This window comes from Ambystoma mexicanum, chromosome 4p, assembly GCF_040938575.1.
Source record: "Ambystoma mexicanum isolate Mex_15411 chromosome 4p, UKY_AmexF1_1, whole genome shotgun sequence".
In the NCBI taxonomy this organism is placed as follows: Eukaryota; Metazoa; Chordata; class Amphibia; order Caudata; family Ambystomatidae; genus Ambystoma; species Ambystoma mexicanum.
Window position 1 is genome coordinate 1,023,286,940 of NC_090927.1, and position 23,975 is coordinate 1,023,310,914.

General features: G+C 45.3%; 1 protein-coding gene across 3 annotated transcripts in view; it reads left to right on the top strand.

Moving 5' to 3' along the window:
- Positions 1–23,975, top strand: part of TBC1D32 (TBC1 domain family member 32) — a 2,506,374-nt gene that overhangs the window by 1,685,209 nt on the left and 797,190 nt on the right. For all 3 annotated transcript variants that reach the window (XM_069606604.1, XM_069606605.1, XM_069606606.1), the window contains one exon: positions 14,341–14,460. In XM_069606604.1, coding sequence (XP_069462705.1) covers positions 14,341–14,460 — 120 coding nt within the window. The remainder of the gene's footprint in view (positions 1–14,340; positions 14,461–23,975) is intronic.

A 23,975-nucleotide genomic window follows, 5' to 3' on the forward strand; every position in this document is an offset into this window, starting at 1 on the left:
GCGTGCCAAAGTTGCAGATCGTTTGCAATCTTTTAATGTCCTTCACCTAGCAATTTTGATTAATTGATGAGATGCTTATGAAATATGTGCACAGCCTTTGAGCGAGAAACGCCTGACTGACTAGTGGGGCACCCTTAGTCCGACTCCCCACCCTCGCTCCTAAGGCAAGTAGACCAGTAATTCAGGACCACCACATAAACACAGGGCTCCTTTCTACTGTGGGTCAGTGATACTCAATTGAGGCAGGTAGTAGTAGAAGTATAAATAATAAAACCAAATCTGTCCCCTTTGAATCCTCAGCTCTTGTCTCATTCGTGCACTGCCTCAGTCCCCCAAGATTGCAGCCCAGCACAGCGCTGAATGCTTTCAACTTCAAACCAATAGGGAGCAGCAGGAGTGATGTTCACTGAGCATGTCAGGATTTTCACAAAATAAGTCTTCTGCTTAAATGGCCATGGACCACCGCGCGATCAACTGCAGTGGAAAAACCGTCCCCTTGACTCACTGCGGGCTTCGCCACTGCAGGCCCAGTAAGGAGAATTAAAAGGGCTAAGGGGCGTTTCCAACCACTCAGGTGTGCTAGCTCAGCAGAGTCCTTCTCCCCCAGCAAATACTGCAGCACCAACACTGCACCCTTGACTCACCACAGGTTATTTTATTCGGATTTATACCATACACCACTGCTATTTCAATTGTCTCCAGGAACTCTGACGGATCTGAAAGTGAAGGAGGGGTAGGGTTAGTAGGATGAGAAGAAAATGCAAGGTAGCTTTGCTATTGTGTTGATGCATGCAGATCGGTAGTACCCTGACCCTTGCACGCATGTCTGTTTCTAGATGTTATGTGATTAGAGCATATAGGCATGTGTGTCCAGACTGGAGTCTTGTGTGCCAGTGGTGCTAGGATGCATTAGCCGGGAATATGATATGCAAGTTGATTGCACATGTGTAACATTCTGTTTGATGTCTGCATGGTAGGTTATCCTAGCGCCTTGAAGTTACTAAGATTCACAGGTGGCACCTTATACATTTTCTATAAAACAAAAATTATTATTCACTCACCACCAGTGAGTGGCTTAATTGGTATGTGTATAATGTGTTTGAACTTAGATATTTAGAGTTGCAGGGAGGTTAGCGGACGGCCCTGTGGGCATCTCGGACCATCCATTCTGCGTTACCATGGCGCTATCACGGAAAGGATGTGCCAGGGGCTTGAGGGCCTGGATCTGCCCCCAAAGCCCAGGGGTAAATAGTGCACAAGAGACAGGAGAGTAAGGAGTACTGCAGACAAGGAAAGATAGGCAAATAACTACCGTTGGCAACAAAGAAAATGAACAGAAAGGGGCAGGGAATACAAACAAGACAAAGACATTAAGTTCCCACTTGGGGTGTACGCAGAATGGGGGAAGAGTTTACCACGGGTCGGGGAAAATTGTATCCTTCTGAGCTGGTTATTACAGAATTACACCCAAAGCTCGTGGAAAAGAGCACCAGGAGTGGGCGTCTATGTCTGGACCCGAAGGCACGAACAATGAAACAATACTCATAAGACTAAAGCCTGTATTGGCCCATCGGGAACGGAGCAGTGACTAGCCCCTGAAAAAGGAAACCGCACACTATTAACAAATATGGTACAATGGACAAGACTGAGGAAAGGGACAAGAACTGTAACAGTAATATACAGGGAAAGAACCGGCAGTCAAAGTGAGCAAGGTTCAGGACAAATAACAGGAAGAAAAAGCAAGAAGACTAGAAACTAAGTGCAAGGGAACAGGAGACTGGAACTGCAGAGTGGAAACTAAGGAATGGAATCAAGGAACAGCGGACTGAACTATAGACCAAGAACAAGTAAACTTTGGGACCAAAACTCTGGACTAGAATAACCAGGAATAAAACTGCAGAATGGTAACAAGGAACTGTAACTCTGGAGTGGGCAGGGCTGCAGACAGACAACAACAAAACTCGGGAGTGGAATCTGGGAAGTTTAAGCCAGGTAACACGGACATGGGGCAAAGAGGAAGGAACTGGTGAATTGGAAAATTGAATTAGCTTTCGAGAGCAAGGGGCTGCAGGCAGGGAACAGAGGACTGCAGATAGAGGAGCTCTGGAACTGCAGCAGGTAAGCAAGGCTGCAGGACAGGGAGAGCAGGGATGCAGGGCAGGTTAGCAGGCCTGCAGTGCAGGGAGTGCAGGGAGCACAGGGCACTGAAACTGGAGCAGATTCTGGAAACAGCAGCAAGAGGGCACAGCAGAAATATATGGTTCAAAGCACGAGGGTCTGGCAGTAAACTCAGTGCAAAAGCCCTGTGCTCCTGCAGGCAGCTGCTTAAATACTGACCCACCATGTACTGAGGCTGGCGCGTTAGTAGTCTCTGGAGCAGCAGCCCTTGGAGCACCACACCTGAAGTTAATCTGCTTCCTCCCTCTCTTAACGTGGGAAAATGAAAGCATCACTGATTGCTAAGGCTTCTGGGGATTGTAGTTCTAAGACTGCTGCATGGGAATAGCCAGGTAATGAGAACTGCCAAAATGTGCTTTGTGGGATATGTGGTTTGGGAAAGGAAATATGGAAGTAACAAAGCCTTGCAAAGGAAAAGTGAAACAGAAATATGGATAGGTGTTGTCCCGGTGGATTATGGTGATGATGAGTTCCATTTAGACCACAATGCGTGCCACTTGGTGTTCCGGTGGCATTGTCATGACAGTGGGGGTCATTCCGACCCTGGCGGTAGGGGGTTAATGGCAACAGTAAGGATGCCAGTGCCATTAACCCTCTGCCGCCCTATTACGAGGTCCCTTAGCGGGTCCCACCAGGGCCGGCTGGTTTCACCAGCCGCCCTTAGCGGGACCCATTAAGGGACCATGGAGCTAATAATGGGCCGCAATTTGCAGGCCCGTTATTAGCTCCTTCCCCGTTCCCATTGAGCCCTATGTGGGCTCAATGGGAATGGGGAATGGTTTTTGAAATGGGGATTTACCGGGTCCGCATATGTCGGAATGTCCTGGTAAGTCCCTATTCCGACACCACGGACCCAGACCCGAGTTTGGAGGCAGCCATGGTGTTAGTAGCACCATGGCTGCCTCCAAACTAGGAATGACCCCCAGAGTGCCCCTTGTGTGAAATCTCAGTTATTGTGCCCTTCGGGTAAGGTACATGAGAGGATATGTTTTGAGTTGCACTTTAGAGGGCTGGTATCTCAGGCAGTGGCCAGCAGCTAGACCTGGATGTGTGTGAGAGGAGTGGGAGATATGGGAAACATGCTGCACTGGGTACCAAGTAGACAGCGGGTGAGCATAGTTTGCGAGTGAAGTTTAGAGTAGGTGCTCCAGACAGGGCAGAGTCCTCTTAGGGTCCCTAGGAACAATTCAGCGTGTTAAGAGGTGAAGGTGTGGCATCTGAGAGCGAATTACATTGGCATCAGATAGCAGATAAATACGGTGGTGTATTAATTGCATTGGGAAGCAGGGAGGGACACATCACAGTGAGACACTTGGTAGCAAAACGTCAGACTGGGTACATTGCAGTGGAACACACAGGAGAAAAATTGCAATGTGCAAATCCCAGCAGGCTGAATGACAGTGGGGCACTTGAGAGCAGTAAAGGATGATAGAATGTTGAGTAGGTTAGTGGAGGGTGCAAACAATCAAGCTACAGTCAGCAAGGTATAACATGGCCTAGTATGACATGATAAGGACATGACCACGCATGACAAAGTGTAAGAAGTCGTAGCAAAGCACACAAAGACCTAACATTGTAAAACATCCTGATCTTTCCAGACCCCTATTAACGATTTCTGCAGAGAGCTGCAATTTCATTTACTTTCTGACTTGGCCCCTGTCAATAAGTGTCTGTCTCTCGCTCCTCCTCTCTTTCTCACTCACTCACTCTCTCTCTCTCCCCCTCTCTCTCTCCCTGTCTTTCACGTTCTATCTCTGACTCAAATAGATACAAAGTGTACTGGGCACAATGAATTGCAAAGTCTGGTAACTCGACTCATTTCCATAAGCAGAGTGATAAGGGTTATGGAAGGCAAACATTTTAGACTCATCTAACGGCTGTCTGAGATATGGACACTGTATGCCCTAATTTGGCCTTCCTGTGTTTTTTGGTTGTCATGCTGAGTGGCGTTTCAACCCTCACTCTGACTAGCTCTGGTGCTGTGCTCAGTGGGCCCTGGTGTGACATTTTCCTGTAGAGAATGTGCAGATTGTTTGTCGGGCATTGAGCTGGGGCCGGCGGCAAGAATCCATGGTAGTTTCTCCCAGCAGCCCTAACCAGTGTCTGCAAAGGTCCTCAATCCCATCTCCCACAGTGCACACTTGGCAGCATTTTCACAATAGCTGGTTGTTCCTTGTTGGTAGCCCATGTTCCCTGTGGCATCTGGGTGTGCTGGTGTGGGGTTAGTTCCTCTGTTTTTGCTGTCACAATGGTGCATTTCCCTGCATTCGTCCAGGTCCCTGAGCTATTCCTCCTGCCGGTCCACTGATTTAATCCTTCCCATTTGTGTTATAATTTCAGGCCGCTCACTTTGTTTCCAGCCTCAGGTAGCCATGTTCCTCCTCTTGAGCACCATCTTCTGGTGTGCTGCTAATTCCATTTCGGGGCACATCGTGAACAGCAGCGATGCCTCCAACACAGGTACCTCCCACAAGTTACCTTTCTGACTGTGCCGCTCTCTTCCCCCTCCACATTCTGCTGTGCGTTCCCCTGTCAGGGCTTGGACATTCCAAAAGTGTGCTAGCACTGTCTTCAGGATATGGTCAGTGCCCTGGGATTTTCCATTTCAGTACTCTATATCTATTTGTTCTGGTGCTTTTTATCTAGTGCTAGGAGATCTGGCTCCTTCTTTTGTCTTGATTTAGTGCATTCTACCTCTATCCTTATGTCCCTTCCCAGTGTTCTTTTCTGTCATGTCTTTGCCATATTACCCCCTGGTCCAGGTGATTTTGGGCAGGCTTGTTATTGTCCTTAGTTGTATTTTGGGAAGGTGCAGGACTCGCTGAAGTCACACCACCCTCAGCTTCATACCAGATAAGATCTCAGGGTGTTACTGAAAATGGTGTGGGGGTTTTATATTGTCCACTCAAGAAACAGGTGGTGGTTTTTGCTTTTGTTTCTCTATAGATGTTCCCACAAGTAGCAGGGGCCTGGCTTTACAATGAAGCTCTGTTGCTCTACTCTTGTTGTATACCTCACATGTGATAGTTCAGAGGAGGTGGGAGCCACTTTTGCAGATGGTTTGTATAGCTTCCAGACTCCTTTGGTCCTTCCTACGTGACACACAGTTGATAGCAATCTGTAATTTGCAGAACCAGGAGGCATTTCAGAGTGGGTATTAAAAACTCCCTCAGCTCAAGTTGGATGTGATAGGTGTTAGAAGAAGAGTAGCAGTAGCAGTGCGAGATAAGGAGTGTGAACAAACGAGAAGAATACAGCAGGAATAGATGCCAGTGAAGCACGCGAAGTGAGGGGAGAGTCAGAAGGAAAGAGTGCAGAAGGAGGATAAAAAGAGGAAGCACGGTACACAAAGTCCTGAGGAAGTGAGCAGTCAGTGGAGGAAGTCTAAAAGAGCACAGTGACCTCAAGAGCAAAGTGAGAACCAGTGAGGATCAAGGAGAGAAGGAGGGGAACACAGGGATGAAGTCCAGAATCACCCAGCCATGAAGAACAGAAGCTAAGATACGAGGTGCTGTGGGCACAGTCATTGCGGGGCATTGAGGAGGTGAATAAAAGAGATAACAGAGAAAATGGAATAGACTGGAAAGTCGAGAAAGGTTGTAGAGTTCCTGCAAAAAAATCACCTGTGCAGGCAAAGAATGTGGCAGAGCTGATCATCAGTATTCCAGGACGCATATTGTCTGCTCCCTAGACCCAATGAGCTATGGTGAAATGGGACCCAGGTCTGAGAGTGAGTGGCCACATTATTTATGGCCTCAGCTAAAACCACTCCCGAAACATTTTCCAAAGATCCCCGAAGACGACTCATGCTCTGAGGTGTCCTTCTTCAGAGCGCTATTCTAGTTGAGGGAATAAAGGAAAAAGAAGAAAGACATCACCACTCTACAAGTGTTTTTTGTTCCCCCCTAGCACATTTGTCGTTCTCTTCTAAGAAACATAAGAGGCACCACTCAGGATCGGAAGAACCCGAAAAGCATATGAAAAGCCTGCTTTTCCTATTTCAGAATGGGATGCTTTTGTTTTATGTTACTCAGATTTATAATGCACACGTACACCTGAAGGCATCTTAGTGTGAGGATAATCACAGTAGTACAACATCAATCTAGGGGGCTAATGAAAGAGCACAGTTATTAACAAGCAACGGAAGTGCAGGTGGTTCATGATCAGCCTCAAAGTTAAAGGGAGACTATTGCATAACTTACTAGCGGCCACTGAAAAGGCTTGACCACCCACGCTTTGAAGACAAAATCGGGGAACAGCGACCAGACAGTCACTGCTTGACCGAAGAGGGCGGCCAGGAATATAAGGAGTGAATATATCCCACAAGAAATTGGCACCAGCCTGGTAGTATGCCTGGTGAACGAGACAGAGAGATTTAAAGACTATTCTTTGTTTCACCAGGAGCCAGTGCAAAGAACGTAGCACTGGGCTAATGTGGGAACCATAAGGGGTGGCTGTGGCTCTCCGAGCAGCCAGGTTCTGCACCAGTTGCAGGCATTGGATTAGGCCCGAGGGCGGGGCCAGGCAGAAGAGAGCATTACAATAATCCAGCCTGCTGGAAATAAGAGAAGCCACAATTGCAGGACGAAGAGAAGGAGGAAGAAAGGGCAGGATCTTCTGAAGGACCCTCAGTAAGAAGTGGCCAGTCTGGCACACTGCACTCACCTCTGACGCCATGCACAGAGAAGCAGAGAGATAGACCACAGGATTTTTAACTACTGTCACTGGAATAGGAAAGGCATCCAGTGAAGATGGCCTGAAGGCCGAGGGCCAAGAACAGAATTCAAAGGAGGCGCCCACCACCAGGACCTTAGTCGTGTCCGTGTTGAGTTTGAGCCATTTGGCGCCCATCCACTCCCTCACGGCCACCAGGCAGTCACACAGATGGGACAACAACTCCTCCCGGTCCCAATCTCAACGGACCAGGATCTGCGTGTCATCCGCGTATGAGTAGCACCTGAAGCCATGAGAGTGAATGAGGTTAACCAAAGGCTGCACATAGATGTTAAATAACATCGGGGACAAGGCAGAGCCCTGGGGGACGCCACAGCAAAGAGATGAGAGAGAAGAGAGAAAAGGAGGTAAAGATACTGATTGGCCCGATCGGTCAACAACGAGGTAAACCACTCCAGGACAGGACCCGAGATGCTGATAGAAGCCAGGCGGGATAGAAGTATGGGATGGTCAACAGTGTCTGAGGCCGCTGATGGATCGAGCAGAATTAGGGCCCCACACCACCTCCATCGACCAGCCTCACCATATCATCCATTACTGAAACTATGACACATTTGGTACTTCTCCCGGGGTGGAAATCTGACTGAAAGGGGTCAAGAACAGAGGGGGACTCAAGAAACCCAGAAGGAAGTGGAGATATCAAGACCTCAAGAAGCTTCATAAAGTATTTTAGGGAATCTATACTAAAAATCTTTGAGCAGGTTACAAAAGGTCTGAAAATATCACTCCCTGCTGCTCCAAAAAAAAAACAAATCTGAGAAAATCCCACACCATTTCCACATATCTCTGAGCTCGGGCCCATGTGAAAAGCCTCCAAAATCAGCAAAGGTGAATACGGTGCCCGTACTGTCAGCATTGATGCCTTTATAACCCTCAACTCAGGCTCCACAGCGATTGGAGCAAATATCCTCCACTCACTATTTCTAATGCGCCGGTCTTTGTGGCTCTGACATTGTTGGCGCCAGTATCATCACAGCCAGTGCTCTCTGATACAAGCTGACTATTCATGGGCACTTGATTTTGATAAAATAAGTTAAAAATCCTTTGCAATTAATTACAGATGTATCTGAGCCGAATGATTCCATGAATTGACCTATGCAGAGAGAGACACTACATTTAAGATATTCTCTGACATTTTGAAAGAGTTCACTGAAAAAGCAGGAAGAAGTGCCGTCAGGAGGGCAGCAAGAACTGCTAGATAAAAAGCATGAGAACACTTCATTACACCTTAAGAAAGAACTACAGGAGTCAAGATATTCTTTGAGATTTTTAAAGAGTTATCTGAAAAAGCAGGAATAAGTGACCTTAGAAGGGCAGCAAAAACTGCTAGATGAACAGTATGAGAACACTTTATTATAACTTAAGAAAGATGTACAGGAGGCAAGTGGCTTTGGCGCATCTACTACCCAGAGATTACAGAAGACCCTATTACTATTATGGAAACTATTTTTGCTTCTAAAGAACGGGAGTATCCAGAGCTGTCAATACCTTACATTTAGTTTCCACATCAGAGGAGATACGTGTGCATACCATTACGGACATGATCAAACAGAAAGCTCCAAAGGATCCTATTTTGCCCTTCGGTGGGGCCTTTTCTGACAAACTCAAGCCCGTTTGGAATAGGCCTGTGTCCTCTCCCATTGTGGATAAGGAAATTGTGTAGAAACATAGAAGGATAGTGCTGGAGTGGGAGACCCTCAGTTTCTGTCACTTCACTATGCACGCAGCCTTGTAATACATGATGTGACCGCATGCATTAAAGCAATGGCTTAACGCTTAACCCTCGGTTCCCCTTAATAGGGAATCTAAAAAGCTGGACACATGGGGTTGCAGAGTGTTTGCTTCTGGAGGTGTGGCTCTTAGGACACTAAATGCATTGTGCCTTGTAGCGAAATACAGTCATTCTAATGGATTTCTTACTTCCATGGATTCCTCATCCTAGTGCAGTTGTGCTTCAGAAACTTGCTCTGCTGCCACCTTTTTTCTGCGCAGCATAGCTCAGCTCCTCCCAATGCCTGTGTGCCCTGCGCCGCACATGACGTTGGGGACAGTATATATTGACCCCAGTTCCTTTGTTCCACTCACTCTGCTTCCTTCAGAAATACTTCTTCATTTGAAGTTCTCTTCTTCTCGTTTGTGCAATGTGGAAAACCTTTAAGTCCTCAGGTTTTAAACCCTGCATCGACTGCAGGCATCAGATGTTGTGATAGGTCAGAATCGGGGAATGGACAAGGAGGCATATTTAACTCATTTAATTTTTTTTAAAGGCGTAATCTTTCCTATACCTGGGATTCTAAGCCCTACTCTAACCAGAAACAGACAAAATGTTGCAGCCTAGTTTCTTTCACTATCTTCTAAATAGGAAAAAAACAAAAGAACCAAGACATGTTTTGGGGAATCACCCAATAAAAGGGATGGCTGATAGCTTCGGACACCCACTCCTTTGACTCTTTGTCATAGGCTCTTGCTTAGGTTGTCTGTTCCTGTCTGTATAGGTTATGGAGTGCTGGAATGCTGTTCCAGGCTCCTGCCAGGTCTCTCTTCCTTTTAAATCTCATAAGTGTCAGTCTTTCTCCCTTTTTGGAGACAGTTGGCTTTCTTCTTTCCTCACTCTTGGTTTCACTTAGTCTCTTCCTGCCCACTTTGGGGCACTGCTCCTTCTGATGCCCCACTCTTGGGTTCTTTCTTCTTTTCCCCTCTGTGGGTCTCTCGTCTGTCTCACTCCCCACTCTGGAGTTCTTTCTTCCTCTCCAAACTCTGAGGCTTGTTTCTTTCTCCCCCCCCCTCCGCTCCAGTGTTTCTCTGTTCTCTGACCACTCCAAGGTCGGTCTCTTTTTCTTTCCCCACTCTGGGGGCTTCTCGGTCAGTGCTCTAACCACTTCAGGGATGGTTTTTTTCTCTCTCCCCATTCTGGGACTTCTTAGATCTCTCTCCACTCTGGGGCTTCTCAGTCCTCTTCCCACTCTGGTGTCAAATTCCTTATCTCTTCCCACTCTGGGTCTTGGAGGTGTGCTACCCAGTCTAGGGCTTCTCTTTCTTTCTCTCCCCACTCTGGGGTTTGCCTGTTGCACTCCGGGGTCCTGCTTCCTCTTTCATCTATCACTACCCGCCACTGTTTCCCTAGAGCCACCAGGTACCTGCTTTTGCTGAGTGGGGCTACTCGGGATGAATGCAGAGTCTTTACACCACAGAGCTACTTAGCTAGCTCGTCAACAGGGTTCTGTGTCGGCTGTTGGCATCTCTCCTTTCCCGCTCACTTAGGGAAGGGATGTGACTCCGACTTCTCCTTGGGCCTCTGCTTCGGCACTCTGAGGTTCCTCCTTCCGGTTATGAGCTCTGTGTGCCTCGCTGCACTCCCACAGCACAGAGCATGAACCGCGACGCTGTGTCTGGCATTCTTTCTCTCCTAAAGTCCACACCTCCTCTGAAACTTCCAGCTCAATTGAACTCTGCTGGCTTCACCAAACCGCTCTTCTGATTGTTTCTCTCCATGATGCTCCTCCAGAGAGAAGGGGATGTTGAGAGTTAGGCCATCCTTCCTTCCGAAGGTAGTTTTTGATTTCCATCTCTTACAAAACATCCATCTTCCTGTCTTTTTTCCACCACCTCATTCTTCTAAGGCAGAGAACAATTCCATCGGCTGGACCCGCTGCAGTCCCTCAGCTCTTGGATGAGGGAGACCCGGAAAGATGACCAGTTTTTTGTTGGTTATGCTGGTGCTTGTACTGGCAGGATTGTGACCAAAGAGACCCTGTCAAGATGGATCATCCCCTGCATCTCGGAATGCCATGATCTGGCTGGTAAGTATGTGCCTGAGGGTCTCGGGCTCATTCCACCAGAGCGCTGGCTGACATCTCTGCTCTGCAACGTGGACATTTTCCAGGTGGCTATGTGGGCATTTCTGTACATGTTTGAAAAACATTACTGCTTTGGTACTTAGTCTGGGCAGGATGCTCGTTTTGGTAGAGCAGTCCTTCAGAGTTTTCTGATTTAGGCAGTGTCCTTCCTCTCCTCAAACCTCCAGATCAACATACTGCTATGGGAGTCTATGGCAGTCTATTAAAGATGAGGAATCAGTGGGAGGAAGGAATCCTTTAGAGAACAAATTACTTGCTTCTTGGTAATGTGCTTTCTAATGGATGTTCCTTCCACAGATTCCTCATCTCCCTCCCTACCTGCCTCATTTGGCATATAGCTAGCACACCTTTGTTCTGCGGAAGGGTGGAACTAGGGTCACTGGGTGCACCACCTCCATGTATACCGTCTAAGAATGTCATGTCTGGCACAGGGCACCTAGAGGCATCAGGTGGAGCTGACGCAGTACTGCGCTGTGCTGCCAGGTAGCAGAAAAAATTCCTGAAGAGCAGTCTTGCTGAGAGATGGATATCAAAGATGAGGATTCCGGGAGAAGAACACCCATCAGAAAGAACATTACCGAGAGGTCTTCTCTTTCGGATGCAGTTCAAGATGCAGGGTCACTGCTTGAATTTCAGGGTTCATACGGACTACTTATGCAAGATGGAAAACAAGGAACATTCTGCGGGTGGGCTTAGAAACTGCAGACTGTGTTGGAAGATGCATGGGCTCCGCTGCAGTCCTTTGCAGGCATGCCCACCACCAACTTTAACCAGGGTGTGCAAAATATGCTTTTGGACGTGCCATTTGCAGTTCTAATTTCTTTGGAAGAAATGCAGCCAAACATCTTTAAAAAATTTAAAATTCATGCCGGGCAGCTAGATTGTTAGGTCTTTCAGCATCAACACCCTCTATTGCTTTGGAATATGGCAGTTTAGACGTTACTCTTTTCCGCTTAAAGGGAGAGGGGCAAAATCCCTCCTGCAGTCCTTCAAGTGGCCAAACTGCTTTTAGCAATGAATTTACTAACTCAAGAGTCTTCCGTAGGGGCCAGGATTAGACTCTTCAGGGAGGCATGGCAGCCAATTACGATAGACAGATGAGTTCACCCCACTTTGCTCATGATGGAAGAAATATTTCAGCTTTTTCTGAAGGGATCAGTGTAGCTTGCTCTAACAGAGGAAGTGCGGAAAGTATGGAATTCCTGTTACTTCCTGGTTCCAAAGAAGGATTGTGGCCTCAGACCCATCTTAGACTTGATATTCCTCACAAGCGCCTCTGAATGGACTGATTCAAGATGGCCTCTTTTTCCCCGATCTTAGAAGCCTTGAACCATCAGGACTGGCTTGTGTTTCCGGATTTGCAGGACACATACTTTTCATTTCAAACATCGGAAATGCCTTCTTTTTGAGAGGGAGAGCACTCCCTGCCAATTTGTTTTGCTTTCATTCAGCCTCACTACGGCCCCCAAAATATTCCGAAAGGTTTTGACAGTCGTAGTGGCATATCTGCACAGGAAGAAGATGCACATCTTTTCTTACCCTCGAAGATTGTCGACTATATGCCAGATTGAAAGATGTGGCTTTACAGGCCTAGGAACAGTGTGCAATCTACCTCACAGTTTTGGTTTCTCCATCAACCTAAAAAAGTGTGTTTTGCTGGAGGAAATGTATGTGTTGATGGCAGGACAGAAAGCTTGACCTGGCACTGTTTTGGAGTTGATGCTTTTCTTGGCAGGCCTAAATGTAAATAGAGTGAAAGGTTATCCAGCTGCCCTATTATTTTCTAAAGAACTCCTGAGAAAGATTCATACTTTAAAGTGCCCATGATCCTTCAGATTCTGAAGGGACTAGTTACTTCATTCCCTCCAAAGCCCCTTTTGGTCCGAGTGTGTCACTTAAGCTGTTTCTAACATACTTAATTGCAGCCCCTTTGGAGCCCATTCCTGTTTGCTTTGTTACCAGTTAGAAGAGTTTCTGAGCTTCAGACTCTTTAGTTCTCCTGAATTTCCCAAGTTTGAGCACGAAAAAGTGACCCTATATGTCTAGCCTTTGGTTTTTTACTGAAGGTTGTTCATGAATTCCATTTAACACAAAATGTTAATTTGGCCACATTTTTTCTTCCACCTCATTCATCTTAAACTGAGAGGCTGTGTAGACTGGACCGTAGGAGACCTCTGAAATGCTATCTCTCCAGGACAAAATGAATTCAGACAGGATGAGCAACAATTAGTAGGTATTTCAGGTACCAAATGGGGGAAGGTGATTTCAAAAACAACAACTTTAAGATTACAATTCTTTGCATCATTGCATTTTACTGATTAGCACATAAAGAGGTACTAGAGGGCATCCACGCTCACTCAACTAGACACGTAGGTGCAACGTCCGCTTTACAAAGAGCAGTCCCGGTTGTGACCTTTTTGTCGGCCAGCTACATGGCCATTGATTCACTCTTTCATTTACCATTATGTGCTATATTATTTACACAGACAGACCTGCCTCAGTAGGAAAATCAGTACTTGAGAATGTCTTGCTTTGCTGGTATTTGTACATTATGTTTCTCTGGAAGACAGCTTTGGGAGTCTTTCACAAGATGAGAAATCTGTGGGAGGAATGTATTTATTAGAAGAACCAATTACTTTCCTTAGAAGATGTTTTTTGTGGTGGTCATGTTCATTCTTCCCACAGATTCCGCATCTCTCTCTCATCTTCCCCATTAAATTGAACACAATTGATTTTTAAATACTTTTTCATGAGTCTGTGCTGTTCTTTGCCTTGATGAGAAAAAATTTGTAGAACTGAAGGAAAATGGCAACAGCGGCGCTGATTGTATATACTAATGTTGGGTTCAGACAGAGCCACCTGGTGGTTAAGAAAAAAGTTTCCGGTCCGGGGTTTTCACAAGTTGAGGAATATGTGTGAGGAATCAATGTTTCCACCAGAAACAATATCACTGAAGTTAAGTATTTTGTTCTTTTAGTGGTAATTTTCTTGAAACCCTAATATTTTACAGATATGTCTGCTAATCCCCCAATAGCTTCAGGATGCTAGATTATTTATTGCATGGTTAGATTTGTGGACCAACTAAACACTGATGTAGTTTAATTTCCTGCTTGCCTTCAAGCTATGAAGCTGAAGGGAAAGACACCAAAATGTCACCCTCAGAATTCCGACTCCCGAAATTCAGACTTTTATTTTTCCGACCTCCCTTCTACCTCATATATATGTGGGGGGTATGAGATGTAATAGTAGTATGGGAGAATTGTGGGGGATCTCCCCCCACATATCTATGTGGTGAAAAGAGGATTGGAAGAAAAGAAATAGTCGCCATTTTCGGCTGTCAGAATTCTGAGGGTTGTAGAAATCACATAGATCCAGCTGAAGTGATTATATGTTGCAATATTCAGGGATTATTATTGAAACCGTAAACTCTAATTGATAATCTGTTGGACATTGAGTTTTCAAGCAAGGTGATGTCATAAGTACGTTTTTTTAAATCAAAAATTCCTATTTGGTCAAAACAGCAAGTAATTATGGTGTGATCAAGTACTCATCAGTCTTGCTTTCTCTTCAGTCTTTTCTTGCTTTAGTGAACCTTTTATCGTCATACCCTGCTGTTTATGAGCTGATAGGCAGCCAGGATCTTCCAAACAGAACAGAATATTCCCTACGTGAGGTACCTACCGGCATTATTGTAAGTATTACATGAAAGTGACTTTTATTTTCAAAATAAAGGATGTTTGAAAGTATTAACAAGTTTGTAGTTGTGGTGAAAAAGTATGAGTGCTGCGAGGCATATTTTTAGGGTATAATGTGAGCTTGTGGTGATCACTGTAGTTCCCTTTAACAACAACATTAAAAGAGTACCAATGTAATGTAATATATTGTGTTGAGAGCATCCAAGGCCAAAAAGACATCTGTGTGCTAACCAACAATTGACCAAAAGACAAAGGAAAACCCTCCCCAGTCTCAGAACAAGAAGGTCGTATGTGATCTATGAAAGCACAAATGATCTGGGATCTCTCACAGGAAAGCTGGTAGAGAGTTCCATAATGTCGGGGCTAGTACTGAAAAGGAACGCCCTCTTGCTCCTGCTTTACAGCAACAAGCAATTTCCAGCAAGTTGTCAGAAGATGACTGCAGGAGAGCGTAGCGAAGTTGAGCAACTGTTTAGATTGAAAAAAAGAGGGTCAAGTATGGAAAAAGGCACGATGTTTAATACAAAGTGCCTTAAATGTTATCCAGCTTTTGACAGGAAGCCAATTAAGTTTGGCCAACAGAGGCAGAGGACAGGCTCGAACATTCAGTGCCAGGCGCGCAGCTGCATTTTGCAGAATTGGAAGTTGGTGGACCAGGAATTCTGGTTGGGACTGGTAAATTCTGTTGCAGTATTCCAGCGGTAATGATTGAAATGCGACTACATTTGCACAGAGCTACGGAGGCACAAACATCAGCACTTTTCTGAGCAGTCTCAATTTACAGAACCCCGAGCTACAAACTGCCGCAACCTGACCCTCTCTGGATCCAGTGGGCAGGAGTTTAACGCCTAAGCTCTTAACCGAGGGGCTAGGGGTGGGACAAAGCCCCAGGGGGTCTGGCTAGAAGTCAGAATGCCAGTAGGAGTGAGCATCGGAAGGGCCAATTATCATAATCTCTGTTTTATCGCCGTTGAACTTCAACCAATTTTGGGACAATCAACAGTCGATTGAAACACATTGCACGAAATGCAAAAAAGGTGGAACATGTATAAGTCTTCATAAAATTGAATGTGTGCCCTTTCCTTTTTCCCCTCATTTGTCAACCTGTATTTCAAGATCCAACAATAGATCTTAGTGTGTGATATGTAAGCAAGCAGTCACATAGCAGGCACAATGAAGGTGTAGGAAGAAAAATGCATCTCTCTCACTGCCGTTCTCTTGAAGGCTTGCTACAGTGAGAAAAACGCTTTGGTCAGTTGAAAAACTCTCCCAAAACCTTCGAAGTGCTAAGAGGTATGTATGTGCCAAATAAGTGTTGTAGCATGAAGAGCAGAGGCAGGGTGATGTTAGATGTGGAAAAGATGAACCCATGGGTGGAGGGTGAGGGGGCAATGGTGACAGGCAGGGAGAAGATGGAATACCATTGAAACAGTCAGGAAGAGATAGAAGGCTTGGAAATCATTACAGAGACAGAATAGAACTAGTGTCGCCTTTCTTCACAATCCTTTGTAACAACATAGCACATGCAAAATTCCTGCATATTATTTGTAATTAGTTTATACTATTATTCATAGAACTTAGTACTCAAGAGAGATTTCCCTACATTAGGTAAAACTAGATGGCCCATGGAGTGGTAAATCGCGTGGCTAGGGTTTTTGGTGAAGAATTTAGCAGACTGATTAGATGATATCACGTTTCCTAAGCTTAGTAGATCATGCAGTTGCTTAGACTTTAGCTGTACCTGATGTATCAAACACCAATCTACTGCTTTAGCCCTCCCTCTCCCTGCTCTATTTCTCTTTCTCTTCGTCTCATACTTTGTGGTTGGGAATCGCATAGTCAGGTGTGCATTTTCTGACAGCTGCGTAACAAGAGCAAAAATAAAGTTTGCAAAGTCAGTAATAAAAAAAACACAATTATTTACTTGTATAAACAATGGAAATTGGCTCTTTTTTAAATGTTTACAATGTTTATTTCCAACTGAAACTTCAAGACTATGGGGGTCATTACAACCCTGGCGGTAGGGGGTTAATGGGCCGGTAGAGCTGCCGGCTCCGTTAACCCCCTACCGCCTCATTACGAGGTCCGCTTGGGGGACCCGCTAAGGACGCCTGGTAAAACCAAGCGTCCTTAGCGGGTCCCGCGAGTGGTCCAGCATGCTAACAACTGGCCCGTTATTAACGGGCCCGTTGTTAGCATGATCCCCATTCCCATTGAGCCCTATGGGGGCTCAAATGGGGATGCACAGGGTCTGGGTTCCCCGAATGGGGAAGTACTGGGCCCTCCAAGGTCGGAATGGCCTGCTATTTCCCCATTCAGGGAACTCAGACCCAGTACCCGGAATGGGGGTAGCCATGCCGCAAATAACGGCATGGCTACCTCCAATGTTGTAATGACCCCCTATATTGTAGTAATAACTAGAATGTTGCCCCTGACTTACTGAGCAAATAACATTATCAAAACCTGAAATAGTCATATACATTATTTTCTGATAGAAATGCATAATTCCAAGATAGACATTCTTGTGTGTTCCTGTTATACTTTTTCCATGATACCTCTATGAGAAAGAGGAAGGTGACAAATGGCATATGCAAGGGTTCCAAACTACTTTGCATACAATCAAAGAGCATTTTGGAACCATAAGAAGTAGTATAGCTTTATTTATATTTGACCAAATATTTATAATATTGAAGCATATCTACTGATTCAAACAGCCTCAGAGTTGGGATCCAAGGAGAACATGGCTACAACATCAGGGAAGAAGGGCTACATGGAGATAGTATTCCTTTTCCCGCACAGAATTTAGCATGCGCATAGCCATCCCATGATAATTTCCCATATAAGGCTAGCTGTTACCACATTAATAGCATTTTCTAAATATTGCTAATAATCCTAATGTATAATGTAATTTACAAAACATAGTAAGTAGATCATTCAATATTTAGCTTGGGCATGAGTTGAAAGATGTTCAGGATGTTGTTATCCATGTACGCACTCAAGAAACTGTGTCCATATCACCTACCTGCATTTACAAGCATCATGGATTGATTTGTTTCTCTCCGATTTTGTTTCTAAATTGCATTTGCTATTTTTTCTTATTAACTTCACCTACATTTTTAGCCATTTCATTTATTCCCTCTCCGTCTTAGGGATATAGTTATGTTGGTGGTGAACTATCAGTCTTTGCGTGCATTATGTTTAAGGAGCAGCAATTAATTTACTTGGTGCCTATGTTCCACACACTGATGAGGCTTCACATACTGTCACAGTTAGGATCCTAATTCTAAGTTTTTTCACATTCATCAGTGAATATCTTTTTCTCCTTTCATTTTCTTCTTTGTGACAGATGTCGTATTCTGGGGTGTAAGGGTTCTTGCTCGTACACTTACATACCAGCCATTTGCACAGGAAGTTTCAAGATATCATAAAGTTTAATTCCCATATAGCCAACAAAGAGATTGGGATCTTGAGATAAGGAAGGGTAGCTTTCTGGGGATGTCCTGTCCTCCAAGGGTGGTGTCACCCCCAGTGGGATTCTGCTTGCCCTGTCCCCTTTTGGGTGTTAAGCTTAGCGGGCTCCCCGCCCCAGTACCAAAGGGAGTGGCTCCCTCTTGGGAGAGGGGACGAATTCCCTGGATGTGTCACCCATCTCAAAATAATATTTTCAGTTAGTCCATTGAACGGTATTGTTAGGGAAGATATCTCTTACGACTAATATATTTGTGGACCCCCCAAACTTTTTGCTTTGGTTTTAGCATCCTTACCTGATTTTTGCCAGTGGAGTACAGCCTTCAGCTCCACTCCAGTAGGCGCTCATTTTTACGGGTAAACTGACATGTCATTCATGCTGTCAGTACTGAGAAACTTTATTTCTCTTAGTCTTTTGACTTTGTTGCCTCTTTTGGTAACATTTTATCATTGCACAAAGTACATTACTGTACCACGTAATGGGGTCCTTGTGTTGTTTGTCCATAGTCATCCACTAGGGATTTTTTGGTGACTGAACAATGTGCCTAGGAGTGGACCAGTGTCAGTAGAAGCTTTTTCATGTAATTTTATAATGTTTTACCGAGGGATACCACGCTTACCACGTTTGGCTCATGACTGTGGCTAGTGTACGTCATGGCCGTGCCACGAGGTCTTTTGTTTACTCCTTTGGCCATTTTATACGTTGGCCTTCCCCCCCTTGTCTTTGTGACCCAGGAATTCCTTATTTGGGCATGCAGTTGCCTGCGAAAGCCACGTCTTTTGCGTACTACTGCAGGTCACATGTTTGGGTACCCAGAAAGTGGCCTGGGACAGTCTGGTCCCAGCCCACACTACTGATGCTAGGATGCCTGGTGTGCACAAGAGCATGAGACCCGCAACAGGTCCGATTGACCCATAGACAGAGACAAGTATCCAGAAGAGCCGAGCAGAGCCAAGGACTATGCTGAACTGCACAGAAGAAGGTTTGCACCCAGAGCCCGCTGTTGTCCCGGTAAAGCCCTGCTTTGTGTTCGATCTCCGAAGACCTGCAGAGGTGCTTCATCCCCTTGAAGTGGTGCAACTAATCACCCTCGATGCCTCCTGGTTGCCCTGCAACATAGCTTGTTTGGAAGTGTTCCTGGGCCATCCAGTGGACTGTCCAGCTCAAACCTTGGCCCCCGTGCAGGAGCGTTGTCTCATCGAGTATTGCCTTAAACCTTTGGGGAATCCTAGCTGGCACTGCAAAGCACCTTCTTGCCAAATTTCACCATCCCAGATGTTTTGGGCCGCGAGAGAGAAGCGTGCGTCTGACCGCGAGGGTCACTGAAGGCAGTTTTCCCACATTCCTTCAAGTGTCCTGAAACCAGCTGCATCTGTGTTTTCTTTGTTCTTCAACCGGAACGAGAGATAGTGCTCCTGGTGTAAATTGGACATGCATCGGCACCCACAGCCCCACAGCGCCTGTGCACTTTGAAGCCAAATCAAGGGCGAGTAATCCTACCTCTGGCGACCTACTCCAAACCTGCTAAATTTGGACCCAAACAGAGCTAGGGTCAGTGAGGACTGAAACCACTTACCGGTGGCCCCTTGTTCATCCATTATATTTTACGCACAGAGGATGCTTTGTAGTCCCGTTTGGCTTGGGTAGCCTGCTCTTACTAAATTCCTCTGAAACTTGAGAATAGCTTTGTTCATCACAGTAGATCCTCCCCTGACTCTTGGAACCTGTTTTCACCCTTCAGAATCCTGTTTCTAACTTTGCCAGCTCCTTAGAAATTGTACTTTGTGACTTTATGCACGCGTTTTTTTTATGCACACATTGACCATTGAACATTGAGCACAAGGCTCTGCCCATCGTAGGGCTGGACTTATAAAGTTAGGGTTATAATTCTCTGGAGACTGTCTATGCTATAAAGTTTGCCTGCCCTTTTCCCTTAAAGGGTTTGGCGGTGTTCCGCACTTTACCGCATTGACATAAGTGACTGTATATATTTTTACAAAATGTGTTGTTTGAGTGGTGATTTTACTGTGCATTTCATTATTCATTTGTGTTCATTCTTGGGCCTAATACATTGTATATTTTCAAATACTACTGTCTAAGGGTAATTCTGTGTCTAAGTGCTCATCAAAGACCTCAGATCACCCCCACTCCTCCTGTGACTTAGCATTGACTGATCTCCAAGCTACCTTGCATTGATCTGGCTATCTTCCCAGAATTGTTCCCTGTTTCACTAACGAGTGACCTCCTTGTTCACCAGAGCAGACTGCAGAAATCCATTATAACAGGTATCAAAATGGGGATTGTGTGCGAGTTTTAATCTGTGCTGAAACAATGTCAAACCTTTCTTTGGTCATATGGAGCAAAAATATAAGCTTTTAATTAAATGGTTGCATCCATCGAGTGCTTTGGAATGTGGCTGTGAACTGAAATGTCCTATTCTATACACTTTGTTTTTTATTTGGATTACTGATGGTGCAGTGGACGGGCTTAATGCTCTTCTCGGACACCTCCAGTATCTCCCTCCATCGAAGGTCCTCACTGGACTTTGTGCAGTTCACTTGTTACTGTTGTGATTGATTGCTAAGAGATGTTCTCTGATGCGCTCCACCAAGTAGCCAGTCCAACGTCGTTGATGTGCCAACTATTCCAGCACACGCTTAATTTGTAATTAATGGAATTTACTCCCATTTCCTTGACAATCTCCTTTTTTGTTCTTTTGGGAGACTGCGTTATTATCATTGCTTTGCAGAGAACGTTTTGGATTGGCTGAGGTTGAATCATGTAAAGTTGCGGCGAGCATGGTTCCTTGAGTACGCTAGTCTGTGTGCTTCTATCAGCCACCTTTAAGGTCAGTAAATCAGTGATTTTACATAGCCCCGCTGTTGTTGCAGGGCTTCGGGCTACAAGGTTCAGTAGAGGTGGCAGGGGATCAATCAGCACCGTGAGGTAGACATCCTGAGTCCCATGTGAAGTGGCATTTGTTTGGGGGTGAAATGCACCATCAATGTTCAGCTCCCAATAAAAGGGTTGGGGAATTTAGGAGCTGCACTATATAGGAAGGGATGATAGAGCAGGCAATCGGGGGAACCGCTACGCTGCTAGCATGGCCTGCACTTTGTGCATGGCTTGACTGATTTCTATAGGTGCTTAGGTGCACTGAAGGGTAAGAACAAGCACAGCCAAAGCTGACGGCATGGAGTGATTGGGGACAGATTATGGGAGAAGCAGATGTGATTATGGAGGGGTTAATACACTACTGCAAGGTGTGGGATGTTTTGCAGTGTATAATCAGAACTCTGTTGGTCACAGCTATTGGAAATGAGTGTGTCGTTTTCGAGCACTGTGTCCCATGCTTTCCCACATTCGGGAACCACGAGCACAGAGCTACTAACTTCCTGCTTTCCTAGCATCTAGGGCCAGCAGAAGATGCGTATGGGATCATGGGGGCCCATTTCCAAATTATTTTGTTGGCACCCTTGCCGACAGATGGGGAAATAAATTGCCTGAGGGATCTTTCTGGTGCATAGATTATAATGGAGAGATACAGGAATGCAGGGGAAGGGGATTAGTAGATGAAGATTATCAGGAGACAGGCAGCCAAAGGGGAGCAAAACCACTGAATGGCCAATGAAAAGCTACCACTCTCCCTTTGTCAGCAAGGTGCGAATGCAGTGGAAACTGAAGTAAAAGGTCAGGGATGTAATAAGGACGCTACTGGATACTCCGAGGCCGGGGTATACTTGCCTGAGGACGCCAATAAATGTAGCCTGTAACTTGTGCTCCAAAGCGCACATTTAATGGCCTGGATTGAAGAAGTATTTTACTTTGTGATGGGACTGCCTACACAGGGGGCAGCTTTAAGACCACCTGGCATTGCAGCTATGGAACAGGGTTGATCTTTGAGCCCACAGATAGCTCTCTTGTGACCTGGAGTTACTCTGGTGCCGGCAGCCCTGTTATGTACAGTTGGGTATGGGCTTTTATATGCCTCTGAGCTGATGCCCCTGCTAGCAGAAGGTGTGTGGTTGCCAGAGGATGAAATGAGTGACTGTAGAAAATCAGAGGCACGACTTTACTACAGTTCAGGTGCCCCACTGTGTGAGCAAAACATGTGGTAGATTAGGAGGAGGGACTGGAACAAGGCTGGAGCAGAGCAGAGCGGGCAGCGTATGCACAACCATGAGCATGACAATCACATATCTTACAAAAAAATAACCTGCTTCACTCCTGGACGTAGCAGTTCCCTCCCTGTGTCATTGGGTTTTGGATTTCACATCTCATTGTGGCAATGCCTGCCCAGTTATTGTGGTCTCTGAGGGGTCAGAAATGTGAGGCGGACAACTTGGTAAAGGTTTTTCATATGCTTCAATTTCAAAATGGTTTGACAAACCATTATCCCTACCCTGAAGAGTATTTCTCTGCCTATCAAAATAAACAAAAGGAAACACTCGAACAAACAGAATCTGCCCCTCATGCTTATACATATATCAAAATCATAAAGGGAATATATGACAAGTCAAAGAAATACAAATAACACTTATGTCCATCATAAACCTGATAATTGTATCTCTTTGTAACCTGGGTTACTTCCCCTTCCCTAGATTCAAAACAGAATTTTTAATCAAAAGTTCAAAATACGAAGGTTCTGTTTTGTAACCAAGTTCTGCTTATAAAGTTCTTCTTGCTCCAAAAGTCTTTCACTTGGAATTTGATCAACAGTTCAACTAGACCACAAGTGTTTATCTCTCCGCTTGTAACAAAGAGTTCAACACGCTTCTTCTTAGGAAACAAAAACACTTCCACAATGCATCTGTATCAACAACGTTTGTCAGGATGATTCCACAGCCGTTCACAAAATACTCTAGTGGTCTTGCCACTTCCTCTTCACAGCCTTTAACCACAACACAATACTTCAATGACTTTTTCTTTTTTTAAATGTTTTTATTTGTTTTGATCAAATTTGACGTTTACAAAAAAACATTATACCAGTCATTAAAATATAACATGTAAAATAGAACACAATCATTTTTCAACTCCGTTGTTGGAAAGTTCTACTGAAGACAAAGTTATTTACAGAATCTCGAAAGCAGGAAGGAACATGAGGACAATAAAGCACTGCCCTCCACCCTACTCCTGAGTATCTTTGATGCTGGTATCCTCTTTCTGCCAGGTTTCCGTAGAAAGCAGACCGATCTTTGATACTCCCACTGCAATTGTTAGGGCAGTGCTAAGCCCATGCCCTGGTATACTCACCTGCCAGGACTAAAAGCTCCAAACACTACTACAAGTACTTCTGCTGTAAGGTTTACTTCAAACAGTTTAGTCAAGTCTTCTGACTTTCAACAACATCAAAATCTACTACTTCTTCTCGGAAAATATGATACATATTGGTGCTGTTTGTTCCGCTCTTGTGATTGCCACATGCAATCCGGGTTATGCCCCTCTCCTCCAGAATGCTTTTGTTTTCCCACTCTTACATCAACCAAATGCTGATAATGGCTCTCTATCACACTTGCTCTTCTTTGGATTAGACAATGCTTGTTGAGATCTTTTCTAACTATTGCCTCTTTCTCACTGTGCCAATAGGGGTTATAATTAGCTTTATTAAAATTGCCCTCTCTTGGTTTTGGCAATGATGGTTATTGTTAACTTCTTTTAGTATTGCCCTCTTTTGGCTTTGGCAATGACTTTGGGCCTCAATACACGGATGGCGGTGAACCATGGCGCTGTTAGCGCCATGGTTCATGCCGGTAAAATACCGGCACCGCCTTGGTGGAAAGGGGAATTGCCACCCTATTCCAAGGTTGGGAGGGCGGTAATTCCCCCTTCCACCATTGCCCTTCCCCATTCCCATTTTTGCCCCATAGGGCTCTATGGGAATGGGGAAGGCGCTAATTACGGTACCGCAAATTGCGGTACCGTAATTAGCTCCCTGGTCCCTTTGCAGGTTGGTTTTTAACACCTGCAAAAAGCAGGCGTTAAATTCCCCAACCCGCAAAGGGACCTCGTAGTAAGGCGGTAAGGATTTACCGGTACCGGTAA